Source organism: Ictidomys tridecemlineatus, chromosome 5 (genome assembly GCF_052094955.1).
Source record: "Ictidomys tridecemlineatus isolate mIctTri1 chromosome 5, mIctTri1.hap1, whole genome shotgun sequence".
Lineage (NCBI taxonomy): Eukaryota > Metazoa > Chordata > Mammalia > Rodentia > Sciuridae > Ictidomys > Ictidomys tridecemlineatus.
Window position 1 is genome coordinate 89,586,603 of NC_135481.1, and position 12,914 is coordinate 89,599,516.

The 12,914-nt window shown below is 45.4% G+C and overlaps 2 protein-coding genes across 13 annotated transcripts in view; one reads left to right on the forward strand and one right to left on the reverse strand.

Annotated features, from left to right (window-relative positions):
* Nucleotides 1-80: 80 nt before the first annotated feature.
* On the reverse strand, nucleotides 81-7,965 carry Dcaf11 (DDB1 and CUL4 associated factor 11). Of its 10 annotated transcripts, none has more exons than XM_021735563.3 (15): nucleotides 7,833-7,965; nucleotides 7,044-7,200; nucleotides 5,878-6,005; nucleotides 5,516-5,643; nucleotides 5,191-5,255; nucleotides 4,820-4,920; nucleotides 4,443-4,589; nucleotides 4,181-4,235; nucleotides 3,776-3,844; nucleotides 3,372-3,429; nucleotides 3,098-3,283; nucleotides 2,496-2,649; nucleotides 1,858-2,010; nucleotides 991-1,097; nucleotides 81-895 (listed from the first exon to the last, which is right to left on the reverse strand). In XM_021735563.3, the coding sequence occupies exons 1-15, from the start codon at nucleotides 7,936-7,938 to the stop codon at nucleotides 761-763; spliced, it is 1,749 nt and encodes a 582-aa protein (XP_021591238.1). In that variant the 5' UTR covers nucleotides 7,939-7,965; the 3' UTR covers nucleotides 81-760. The 10 variants fall into 10 exon arrangements, with proteins under 10 accessions (XP_021591238.1, XP_013219938.1, XP_013219945.1 ...); XM_013364484.4 differs by having other exon boundaries at nucleotides 7,044-7,227; XM_013364491.4 differs by lacking the exon at nucleotides 7,833-7,965 and adding an exon at nucleotides 7,490-7,628 and having other exon boundaries at nucleotides 7,021-7,250.
* The window catches only part of Nrl (neural retina leucine zipper), a 31,429-nt gene continuing 26,396 nt past the window's right edge, over nucleotides 7,882-12,914 (forward strand). For 2 of the 3 annotated variants that reach the window (XM_078050316.1, XM_078050321.1), the window contains exon 1: nucleotides 7,909-8,032. The gene's annotated coding sequence lies outside the window, so the exon portion shown is untranslated. Of the gene's footprint in view, nucleotides 8,033-12,914 lie in introns of all 3 variants that reach the window. The other variant, XM_040275689.2, reaches the window with a different exon arrangement.

Genomic DNA, 12,914 nt, shown 5'->3' on the forward strand with positions numbered 1-12,914 from the left:
GAAGGCTTTGTTGAAACTGTTAAAGTGAGAGGATAAAAGAACTAGATATGAAAAAGAGACAGTGAGCAGAGACACTGAGCCAGGTTCCCACAGAGGATTTATTGAGGGAGCCAAAGCCAGTGAGAGGACAAAGGAGCCCTATTTCAACCTCCTTCCTTGAAGCTGCTGACCTCCAACATGACAGGACTTTCAGAAAGGTAGGGCCTGTGCCATGTGGGGCTGCGTGAAACTTTTGGAGACCCCTGCCTCTCACATCACAGCCTGTCCAAATCCAAAAACCCAGGCAAGAGAGAAGACATAATCTTCACCCCAGGAGAGTGCTACAGAAACACCTTTATCTATCCTGCCCTCCCCATCCCCTTAGACCTCAAGAAGAAAGGCCAGGACACCTGGCTCTCTGACGGGCCAATCTAATCCTCAATGTGAAGACCTGGGCAATGGGCCTGGCTGACAGGTTAATTTACACCTGTCCTCAGGTATCTATCTAGGAGCAAACACCTAACATCATAACATGATTAAAAACACTCAGGACAGTTCTCTTGCTGGCAGAAGTCCCACCAGACCTTGGCCAGAGATAGGAACCCAAGCCTACTGGGTGTGCACACATGGCCTTGTGGGGTGGATCTTCCAGGGCTAGCCAAAAGCCTGGGCTTCTGTTTCTTGCCACCCAATTCCAGAGATTCCTCCAGACATTCCCCAGAAGAGAAAGAGGAAGAGAATTTGTTGAGAGGTTCACCCTGTAAGGAGCTGGACGTCTGATCTACTGGGGTGAGGAAAAGGCCGTACAAGAGCGGAGCACTGGGGTAGGGGCACTGGTGCGTTCCTCTGTCTCTGGCATGTCATCCGGGAAGTACTCAGCCTGGCGATACTGCCACAGACGCAGGTTCCCGTCCCACTGCAGGGCAGAAGGTACCAAGTAGTCAGGGGGTGCTGCCCCTTCCCAGGTCTAAGTCCCAGACATGTGCTGGTCCCTCAAACTTGCGACCTCACCGAACTGCTGACAATCTTCTCTTCAAAGGGGTGCCAACTGACATCACGCACACAGGCCTTATGGTTCGTCAGCTTCTTCACGATGTGGCCACTGAGGAGATCGTACACTGTCCAGGAAAGCCAGAGTGGAGAGGAGCTGCCACAGACCTTTAAGGCACCCACTGGCTCCCCAAAAGGCACCAATGACCTAACTCTTGGGCAACTTCCCATTTTCCCATGGGAATGAGGTTATTTTGGATTCCTTCCCCAGCTTAGGTTGAGGCTATGGTATGTTGGTATCCCTGATCCTCAGCTAAAATTCAAAGGCCTAACTTAAGAAAACAGTTGCCTTAAAGCTCTTAGCAAGATACAGACAATGGCAAAAGTGAACTCTGCACCTGCTTGTCCTTGGCTGGACAGGGTACATCTCTCATTTCTGCATGGGTCTCTGTGTACCTACCTAGGTGCAGCATGCTGTCAAGCTTTTTCTATCTATAGTTCTGCTTGTGTTTCTTTTTGTGCATTCCTCCTGCTTCAGTGATTGCAAGTCCTTTGCTACTTGATGCTCTCTTTTTGTGTCATTCTTTTTGCCTGTTTCCTCCTACCTTTCATCTGTAAACACCCCCCCCCCTTTCCTTGACTAAGAAAACATAACAAACTATATTTTTAGTAATCGATTATGTTTACTGACTAGAATTCCATGTCCCTTTTCTTAATTTAAAATGCTCACAAACAGAATGTTTTTTATTCTCTGTTTAAGCCTCCCCTGCTCCAGGCCAAATTAAATTTCATTAGGAGTTGTCATTTGGCTTTTTTTGTTGTTGTTGCTCTGGTTATAGAAAAACATTCCTGCTCTTCCCAAGCCCCCTGTTCTGACACAATCCTTACCAACCACTTTGCCAGTAGAGCAGCCACTATAGATGAACTGCTGGCCTGTGCTATGAGTCGGGGAGAAGCGGCAGCGGATGAGGGTATGCAGCACCCCGTGGCCTCGGTAGGTCATCAAGGAGCTGTCCCCTGGGAGCTTCAACTTCCGCCAGGCTGGGTAAGGATTCATGGAAAGCACTAGATTAGGGAGTCTGCTTCTGGATTGTCCAGTTGTTCTTAGCAAAGACTCAGAGACAATGGTCTCTCTAGTCTCGACTTTTTTTTTTTTTTTTTTTTTTGGGCAACACTAGGGATTGAACCCAGTGCCTCACACATGCTAGGCAAGTGCTCTACCATTGAGTTATGTCCCCAGCTCTCAAATATTAACTCTTTCCCCACCCAACAGTCAACAGTGATCAATATACTTCTGTACTGGTTGGCTCTGGGTGATCCCCAGCCTTCAACCCTGGGAATCCCTGGATATCCTCGTGGGCCAGTAAATCAAGGGTTAATACCTAGAAAAGGGGGTTGTGATAGGGCTCTGGGACTCCCGGGCTACAGATGAATCCACTGAGCCCATGCCAGACCCTACCAGTGATCAAGTACTTTCATTTCCAACCCAATTCTTAAGTCTAAATCTCAGTTCTTTCCATTTTCACCTTTTTTGGGCACCTGCTGCCAACGGTAGTCCCAGTTTTGCTGGGTGGCAGCCTGGCGTGAGGCTTCCATGCCTTCCCGGCTGGAAAAGCGTCGGATATCCCAGAGCTTGATGGTCTGGTCTTTGGAGTTGGAGATGAGATACCGGGCATCACCCTATGAATCCAAAGATAGATCAGAGTTTGCCATGTCACTACCTGTTAATCTAGTTCCCTGCTCTAGCTGAGGGGTAAGAACCTTTCCTTTTCTAATTTTGCTTGCTTCTTTCTTCATCCAGGTGAGTTCATCTTTGATGCTCTGCTTCAGATCTCACCCCCTGGTTAGGTTTTTCCTTTCTTTTCCCAGGGTACTGATTGAATATCCTATTTTATTCTAGATTAGATGTCCTCTACTATTCTTGTAAAGAAAACCCTGCCTGCTTCTTAAGGATTGGCAGATATGAGGGAGCTCATGTTTCCTAGTTTAAGCCCCTTCTCTAAACTCCTGCTCTTGCACACCCCAGCTAATGAAGAGCTTGTCAAATACCCACACCAGTATCCTTCACACCCTCCTGGGCAACCAGAACTTCAGTAGCCTGGCTGTGCTGCCCTGCCTCTCTGCCCACCTTGCTGTCAATGAATGTGATGCCATCCTGGTGTCCAGCCAGTGCACCCACGGGCTTGGGGTCATCCTCCCGCATGGTGCGTCGATCCCACACTTTGCAGATGGCATCATCTCCCCCAGAAAACAGGATCTGGGAGCTTATATCAGCAAAGGCCACTGCATTCACATCATCTTCATGAGACTCAATCTAGAGGAGAAGAAGGCTAAAACACTTAAGATTCCTTAAAATAGGTCAAAGACCAGAAGACAGAGGCTATAAGTCTCAGGAATAATACCTGAAGGGTGCGCCGGTTTTGTTCTCGGTCAAAGACATACAGACAGCCATCATTGGCCCTGAAAGGGAAGGGATAAGGAGGGTGCTAGAGACATGATTGAGTGGACCAATTTTATGTATACTCTGGAGAGTCCCGCTGAGAAGCTTTATTGAGGGTCAAGCCCTTGTCTGTTCCTATACAGGAAGTAGGACAAGAGTGAGCTTTGTTTTCAAGGAGACTTGAGAACTGTCTCCTCATGTTTGGAAAATGGTGAGCAAGAGGGGAAGCAGCTCATAAACCCCAACTTTAGAGAAGACTGGTTGTTTTCTATAGCTAACAGTTCAGCCTCTGTGACAGCAGAAGTGATCTCTAACAGAACTCCTCTATCTCATTAATTGAGGGGGACATCCCCCACAAACACTTACCCCCCAAGTATTTCTCGTCCATCTGAGGAGACAGCAATGGAAAAGACAGCAAAGCGACGCTCATCTGGTCTGAAGAAAGCAAAGGAGTTGTGTTGGGTGGACTACCCTATAGCTTTTGTTAATCTACAGAGAATCTGACAAGGATTATAAAAAAAAAAGAACAAGAAAGCCTTCTGATACATGCTAGAATGCAGACCACCTTAGTGAGAACCTATAAATAATCCTGTAACTGTCTATTTCACCCTGGTCTTCTGGCTGACAATTCCCTCCCAGGAATCCATGCAGAGAAACTTGCAACCAGTATACTTTTCCCTCTAAGCGGGAGTTTCAGTTCAAGAGGTTTGCTCCTGGGGAGACTTCCTTGAGAAGTTTCTAGAGAGTATGATGAGAAAGAGAAGCCAATACCTTAGATCCAGGGCAGTGTGTGTGTCTCCTTCCCCATAGATATTGCAAATATGAACTAAGGGAAGCAAGAGAAACAAAAATTTTTCAGGGCTGTGGACATAATGTGGAAATGAAGCTATGGAAGACACAGGAAAAAGGTAAGGTCATCAGAGCACCTTGAGAATGATTTTCTCAGGACAGGACATGGAGTCTTGTCTCAGAGAAAGATGTATGGAGATCTCATATTCTAGACTGGAGACATAGAAGTCTGGTGTATACTCACTGTAATCAGACCAGCTGGAGTAGAGGAAGTGGTTCCCATCAGGGGTGAAGGCCACATCCAAGACGCTCCAGCCTACATCCCGGGCCTTGATACTCTTGAATTTATGGAAACGGCCATATCGGCAGTCATACAGTCGGATTGTCTGGTCTGTGTAAGTAGGAATCAGGCAGAATTATGGAACACCTTTTTTGTACACTTCCTAGATCATACCTCTCTCTCAGTGTCTGTAGACTCTTTCCTTTATCATGGGAAGCAGATGCTAACTAAGCATCACTAAATTAGGTTCTGAGCTCCATGGTCTATGACTTTCTGGCCTCAGTAAACTCATTCCTTGTTCCAGAGAAAGGCAGTATAATTATAGGAGCTGGGTCTGGTACCTTGGCAAGCAGACATGAAGATTTGACCATCTTTGCTGTAGATACCACAGAAAGCCTTCTGTGAGTAGGTATCAGTGAAGCCCAGACTATTGGGCAAGAAGCTGGGGAAGCAAAGTGAAGGGTAAGTGGAGCTCAGAATAAGAATTTCAGTTAGCAGAATGTAACACGAGTACAAGCACATTATTCCCTTTTACCTTCAGCTATTCCACCATCCTCTAAATTTCTATACTTTTCCATTTTGTTTATTCTCAAAGCCTCAACCCCTTAACTAACCTTAATATCTCGGAAGATTCTTTAACACCTACCCCTTCAATATTAGGAGAAAAGATCTATCTGGCCCTTAGAATCTCTCCACCAAGCCCCATACTCACTGAGACATCACTCGAGACCGTTCTCCAAGGGAGAAGCTTCCCCGGTGGCAGAGGCCCCGTTCTCTCTAAATGGAAGGGATTGGGGAATATTGCTAGCAGAAATAGAGGGCCACTTCAGTCACACCAACCCCCTCCTCCAAGGAAATTGTTTTTGCTACTGAAACAGACACCATACACAGTAGTCTGTCCAATATGGACTAACTCTCCAGCCCCTTCATTTGAGGTTTCCTTGCAAAGTTTGCTTCTTTTTTCTCTCTGGGGCTAGCAGAGCTTCTGGTTGCCTAGCAGGTCTGCTGCTAGGCTGGCTGGAGGTGGAGAGGCCTACCTGGTGTAGCATTCGAGGAAAACTGTTCTCCTGGGATGCCTGCCTAAGTCCCAGCCGCCCAGTGGCCAGCTCCACCTGTGTCTTGATCTCATTGCATTCCAGTTCCCGGGTGTCAGGGGTTGCATCCACTGTGAATACCAAAAAGAAGTTTCTGGGTCTTCCAGCCCCAGAAGACAGCAAAATTATGCCCAAGCCCACCCAATATGGCTGAATATATACAGGGGCTATATTCCCTCATTTCCTCAATTATCCCATCCTCTTTTTTTTTTTTTTTCAAATTAACCTATTATCCTTCACCAGAATAAAAAAGGGTTTCCTAGTGAAAAATATTTAAACATTAAGGTTTTGGTCTATCTTCTTACCAGGTGGATTGTATCGATCTCCGAGACGACCATCCCAGGCACTGTCATGCTCTTCCTCCGAGTCCGAGAGGGCCTGGATGAGTTGTAAATTTGCTGCACCTCCTCCCTGCACCAACCTCACTTGGCCTCTGTGGAGAGACCCCCCCCATTATAAAGGAGGGGACCCCTTTCTCCAAACCAACTAAATTCAGAGTCAATAGCTATCCAACTCTTACCTTTGGTACTCATTTTGACGTTTGAGGCTAACTAGCCCTTGGTTGTTATTTTCAGTCTCCCGTAAGACACTGTAGAAAACTGATTTGTACTTTTGGTGCAAGAGCAGAGAACCCTAACATGCTGTGGAGGCTGACCTACTAAGCTGACCTCTCCAAGAACAGGAGAGCATTTCCTTCTGAGCCTCTGTTAGAGGAATCCAGCATGGTACAAAATATTATTAAGGGCTCTCAAAGTTTATCTTCTAAGGAGCCACACACAAAGAAACAAAGCCAGCTGTACCCTTTTCCAGTCAATTCCTGGTGGTTACTCCCTTCAAGGCATTCTTTCCTCAAAAACAGTGTTAGAGTTTGGGGCTGGGGTTGTGGCTAGTGGTGGAGCACTTGCCTAGCATGTGTGAGGCACTGGGTTCAATCCTCAGCACCACATAAAAATAAATAAATAAAAATAAAGGTTTTGTGTCCATACAACTAAAAAAAATCTTTAAAAAAATGTTAGAGTTAGGCCAATTTAAACTTGTTTTTCAAGTAAATCCACATGGTCTCATATCATGTGTCAATTACTTCAACATCCCCCTCCCCAACTCTTTACCTCTCAAATAACTCCTTTCCCATCAATGCCCCCCTTTTTTAATTTCCTTTTACTTACATGGAAGTTAGATCACATTCTGTAGTTATAGCCAGAGAAATTCCCCTAAGCAGCCCCTTCAACACAAGAGTGGGTCCTTTGTTGACTGGCTCCAAGTAAGAACCACTCTTACTGGGCATGGAGCTGAGTGCCATGGGTGTGCAGTAGGGAAAGGCTGCTCGGTTTAAACAGAACAGCGTTTTGGACTAAGCTCATTCCCTATCCTCTGTAATTTTCTTGCCTAGAGTTGGGATCAAGGGACTGTGGTGGCACCTTGCGGAGCCACACCAGAGAGTAAGTTACCTGCGAAGGAGATAGGCCAGTACCTGGGCCAGATCCACATCTTCATCCTCCTCTTCCTCTTCCTCGCTCCGACGCAGGCCAGCCCCTCTTCGGGACAAGCCCTCAGAGGGGTCTCCAGACCCCGATCCTGCGCTGCTGCTGTTCCGAGAGCCCATCTTCTGGTCACAGCATCCTTAGGTCCTGTGCAGAGGCTCCTTTTGTCAACTCCTTGGGTTTGGTGAAAGCAAAGTCTGCTCTAGAAAGACCAGGGTCTCCTGAGTTGATGGCAGTAGCTATCTCTAGGAGGGAGACCCTTTTTAGTGACTGAGATCCCGTCTCTTTAGCCTATGACAACTCCCAACGCTTCGGGAACACAAACCTTCCCCAATCCTGTGAGCAAAGAACGCGGAGTGAAGCTTAGGGTGCGACCTTAACTCACAAATAAGAATCCTTTCAAGAGGAATTTCTCAGCTTCCTACCTCAAACTCACCTATCAAAGTCCCCTGGGGGGTGGATTCCCAGGTAACCCCTCCGGTCAACCAATCAAAACCACTCGCGGAAGAAAGCGCCTCACTAGCTTATCTCATCCAACCAATCAAAAGCCTTAGGACTCAGAGACCCCCGACAACCCCCCTTACCGACCAATCAGAGTGCTTTCTTTCAGGAGCCGGCAGCAACGACAGCCAATGAAGTTAGAAGTCTGCCTAACACCCCCTCCTTCTTTGCCTCACGCCCACGTGGTGTTCCGGGGGTGTGTACACCAAAGGGGAGAGGAAGCCGAGAAGCACCTCCCACTGGAGCCGGCGGTTACCGCCCCGTGCGGGACCACCCACCAGCCAGGAGCGGTCGCAGGACCCGCGGAGGCGCGAGGCCTTGTTTACACCGACTGCTGCCGCAGCTTCCGTCAACCGCTCCTCCGTCACGCGCCTCCTTCGTCATGCATCTCCCGGCTTCCCCGCTGGCAGGCTGTCTACGTCACGCGACGCTCCTGATAGCTCCGCCCCCTTGGTCAGCTAACTGGACTGCCGAGACGGTGATTGATAGGTGGGCGGGAGGAAGTGCGTGACAGAGGAGGGGCATTCACTCTTGGTGGAGAGGACTAGAGGGAAACTGGTAGCTTTCTGCTTAAGAGAGAGCGGAACTAGACGTAATGACTGGGAGGCGGGGTTCACAAAAGAATCGGTTGACGATTAGCTACTGAGAGGTATTTTAGCGAGGGATGCAATTTACTGTTGATCCCTAAAGATCATTTGGCCTTGAACTTCTTGGACACTGCCCCGGAGCCCCCACTTTGTCCCATCCCCCAGCGTTCTCTTTGGTTCTCTTAGCCGGCCTAAGCTCCATCGACTCTGTCCTAAAGAGTGTCCGACGCCTTTACGTCACAGATGGGGGACTCAGACCCACACCTTCCTTCTGGGTTTAGCTTGTGGAAACCTTTTTCTTGTAGGAAGAGCCTTTACTAGACCTCCCCCTTTCCGCTTGGTCCTTTTTAGACGATCCCTGGCTTCCCTCTGCAGTCTTTGCAGACACTCCCTAATACACCCTTCTGTCTCCTTGGGCCTTTCGGGTTCCATCAGTTCCCTGAGACGCTCCCTTGGCCCGTCAGGATTTGCCGATCTTCCCTCTGTTTTCGCGGAGCGGCTCAGTACCCGGCCGCGGGTTCGGGGTGTGCACGCGCGCCGCCTCCTACCCTCTCCTGCGGGTTTATGAGTAACAGGGCTGAGTCCAAGGCCGGGACCTGCCACGTCTGGGGATCCGTGCCGCGTCTGGGGGTTGGGAGGCGTGACCTCGCTGTGCGGGTGCGAAGGTCCGGGGTTGAGCTCCATGAAGCCCCACCTGCTCGGGACCCTTAGAAGTGCTGCCAGATTTCCTCGTACCTAGCCCCCTAAGGGCGGAGAGGGGATTGCGGGCCCTCAGTTCCTCTGGCTGGAGCTCACTTGCTGGAGGACTTTGGGGTGATATCCCCCGGAGCCCGTCGCTGGGACCTGCTTTGTGGCCGTGCGACTTTTGTGGTCGAACAGAGGGCTTTGCCCTTAGAAGAGTCCCATGCTTAGTGTAATAATGTTCTGGTGTCACCGTTTTGAAATTCTTAATAACTTAAGTGGCCCGTATTTTTATCTTGCTCTGGACTCCATAATTATGGAGGCAGTTCTGTGCCTTTAGAATAACATGTTTCTGGGTTGTCCAGCGGGGAAAATCTGGATTTATTTTGACCTTTTCCTTGCCTTTTAAGTTCAATTTTTTAAATTCCTATAGATATTTTACCTGAGGTTAATTTTTCCAGTCACCACACATTTTTCTCCATGCCTCCCCACCTCATTGATTCTCTGAAGTATCCTCCTCGACCAGCTTTTAGTTAGTTCCTAAGAACCCATAAGTGGTTCATTGTTCATTTTATTCTTTCTAATAAAAACTTTTCCCAACCTACTTGTATTGTTTTTGAAATCTGTATTTTTTTTCCCTTTTTAAGTATTTCTGCCAGGCATAAAATAAATGCCTTGCTTATTTCCACTTCTGCACCCTCCCAGAATGTTTTATCTGAGGAAAGCTTTGTCTCTCCGCATCAAGTTCTCTTCCTCGCAGCTTTGTACTTTGACTAAGTGGTATCACTTCGGCTTATTTAGCTTGACCCTGCATAAAATTTATGTTTTGCATAGCAATCATTGATAATAGTGGAACATTGGGAACAAAATAGACTCAAATATCCTACAATATGGGATTGGTTAAATAAATTAGGAGCCACATGGTACAAGAAGTGCCTGGTAACCGTTAAAATGGTGTAGTGGGCAGAGAATGGAGCTCAGTGTTAGAGTGCTTGCCTAGCATGTGCTAGGTCCTGGGTTTGATTCTCATTACGGGGAAAACAATAAATAAAAAAGGGATGCTGATTTCTTCTATTTTTATTTCTTGGAGAATTGTGCAAACAACATTAAAATTTTAAAAAGGTGTTAGGGCCCAGGGGTGTAACTCACTCAGTGGGAGTGCATAGATTCAGGCTCTGGTTTCAGTTTCCAGCACTAAAGAAAAGGTAGTATTTAGTCCTTCTGGTGTCATATTCTGGGGAATACAAAACCAATATGGCCTTATTTTTGTGTTAGAAAATATAAAAATACCCAGGCTCATTGTATAGTTAAACAAATACTGAAATGGAGAAGGCCTTGCATGAAACAGTGACAAAGATGTACCATGAACAAAGGATTATTATTAATATGATTCTAGCACCTATGGTCCAGAAAACAAAACAAAATTTCTGTTAAACTCATCTCAGGGTGTGTGTGTGTGTGTGTGTGTGTGTGTGTGTGTGTGTGTATTTAAGTACTGGGGATTGAACAGAGGGCCTTGCATATGCTAGACAAGTGCTCTTCTGCTGATATACACTCCCAACACCACCACCCCAACCCACCCCACCTTGGCATAAACTTGGGATTCTCCTGCCTCAGTCTCAATAACTTATTTTTTGATGATCTCTTTCCTTTTCTTCTATTTACCATTTGCAAATCTAGCTTACACCTGAAGAACATCTTGTTAATTCAATCCTTAGTAATGTAGAACTTATACATTATTGAATAAAACATTAAAATTCATGGTAAATATTTTTAAAAATCATGTTTTAGGACCAAAGTGAATCCTTCTGAATATTAAATGCTAAAGTAGCAGTATTTGCTAGGTGCAGTGGCACATGCCTGTAATTCTATTGGCCACATTGGCTTGGGAGGTTGAGACAGGAGGATTGCAAGTTTGAAGCCATAGTAACTTAATAAGGCTCTTAGCAACTTAAACTCTGTCTCAGAATTCAAAACAACACACAAAATGTAATATCCATCACTGGATCCATTGATTTTTTTTGTGATCTTGGGCATTGAACACAGAACCTCTTGCATACTGGGCAAGTGCTCTACAACTGAGCTATACCCCAGCTCTGTTGATTCATTTTTTTTTAATAAACTTTTTTTGTTGTTTTTAGTTGTAGGTAAACACGATACCTTTATTTTATTTATTGTATTTTTATGTAGTGCTGAGTGTTGAATCCAGAGCCTCCTCACACACTTGAGGCAAGCGCTCTACCACTGAACTACAACCACAGCCCCTGTTGATTCACTTTTGTAGGTAAAAGATCTTAAACCTATGAATTTTATTATGTTCATTGTGTCCTATAATGATTTTTGAAATGTGTACAAGTACACATGTCTAGAAAAAAAATCAATCCAGAAGCATTTATATTTTGGGGTATATAATGTGTTTTATTGAAAGAAATAAAATGACATCTTTAAAAAAATAATTATAGGGCTGGGGATATAGCTCAGTTGGTAGAGTGCTTGCCTTGCATGCACAAGGCCCTTGGTTCAATCCCCAGCACCACAAAAAAATAAAAATAAAAAATAAAAAATAATTACAGTTGTCATATCTATGATTCTACAGGCCTTCCCTTTCTTGATTTTGATGTTTGGCTTGTTGCTTGGTGAATTTGTAAAGTGATTCTAATTTGGGAAGCCTCTACTCTCCCCAACTACACTTAGAGTTACAACTACAGAAAAATTTTTATCTTCAGCACCCATTTTAGGATCATTTCTAGTATACCAAGAATCAAGAGAGTTGACTTCCTGTCTGAGCTGCTTTGGTCTGTTTCCTGCTCTTGAGTATCTCCACTAGGGGGCGGGCTGCACTAGAGAGGAGTGAAGGAAAGCAGTTTTCAATTTCTGACTGACCTGACTTTTTCTGGCCTACTGAAACTTCAACCCCCAGCTTGGTGACCACTCAGAGGTCAGAGAGATATCTCTAGGTGACTTTATATTTTTTTATATTTTCAGTACTAGGGATTGTACCCAGGGATGCTCTACCACTGACCTGTACCCCAAGCCCTTTTCTTTTTTTTTGAGACAGGGTTCTTGCCTCAGCCTCCAGAGGAGCTGGGATTATAGGTGTATGCCAGTATGCCCAGTTTAATCTAGGCAACTTGAAGGCAAAGTTCCATCTTCTGAAGTGACTGATGCCCACACATGTGTTTATACCTTGTTTTCTTGAATCACTCTGTATAGACGGAAAGGGAGGAGTATTATAATTTACCTAGGGACTTAAAATGTGTTGATTAGAAAGCAATTGAATAATTATGAGATATGCCAAGACTCTCATCTCTCATATCTTAGGTCCTTAAGAATCAGATTTTTTTTTGTGTGTGTGTAGGATAGGAGCTGCAGATGTAATATAGAAGTAAAAACTCTTTAGCCCTAATTTTGGACAGGAAGTGGAAATATCAATATGACTTCATGGGATGTTTCATTTCCCTATCTCAAGCCACCAAAAAAGTCTAGTAAAAACCACCAATCCAGAAGCAATGAACACTCTTAGCATATAGATTGTAATCTTAAAATACCATTCTCAACTGAAAGAAATTGGAGCTTTTAGAAGTAGTTGATTCCAGGTCTGGGGCAGGAAATATACGAGTGTGGAACAGTTAGCCATACCAGACGTGGAAGAATCAAGTAGGAACTATAGAATATGTCAAACAGACTCAGGAGCTGAGCTCCCATGGCCAAAGGATGATTCAAGCATTAATAAAGGTAATTTAATAAACACTAAATGTGTTTAAGTTCATGAGTGTATAATGGTGTGCATGTGTTTATAACTAATTGGTCATCTTTTTGAAGAATAGTAGGAAACCAAAAAAAATTTTTTTAAGGTACTAGAGATTGAATCCAGAGGTAGTCTGCCACTGAGCTACATCTGCAGCCCTATTTATTTATTACTTTAAAATTATTATCATTATTTTCAAACTGGAGATTGAACCCAGGAGCACTTAACCACTGAGCCACATCCCCATCCCCTTTTTGTATTTTATTAGAGACAGGGTCTTACTGAGTTGTTAGGGCCCCCAGGGCCCCGCTAAAGTTGCTGAGGCTGGCTTTGAACTCACAATC

Bases quoted from the DNA above. Each gene is read 5' to 3' on its own strand.
- Dcaf11 (XM_013364484.4), bottom strand. From the start codon at position 7,938: ATGACGAAGGAGGCGCGTGACGGAGGAGCGGTTGACGGAAGCTGCGGC. The intron at 3,845-4,180 runs GTATTGGCTTCT...TGCTTTCTTCAG, and splicing joins CACACTGCCCTGGATCTAAG to ACCAGATGAGCGTCGCTTTG. The intron at 896-990 runs GTGAGGTCGCAA...TCTGCCCTGCAG, and splicing joins AGAAGATTGTCAGCAGTTCG to TGGGACGGGAACCTGCGTCT.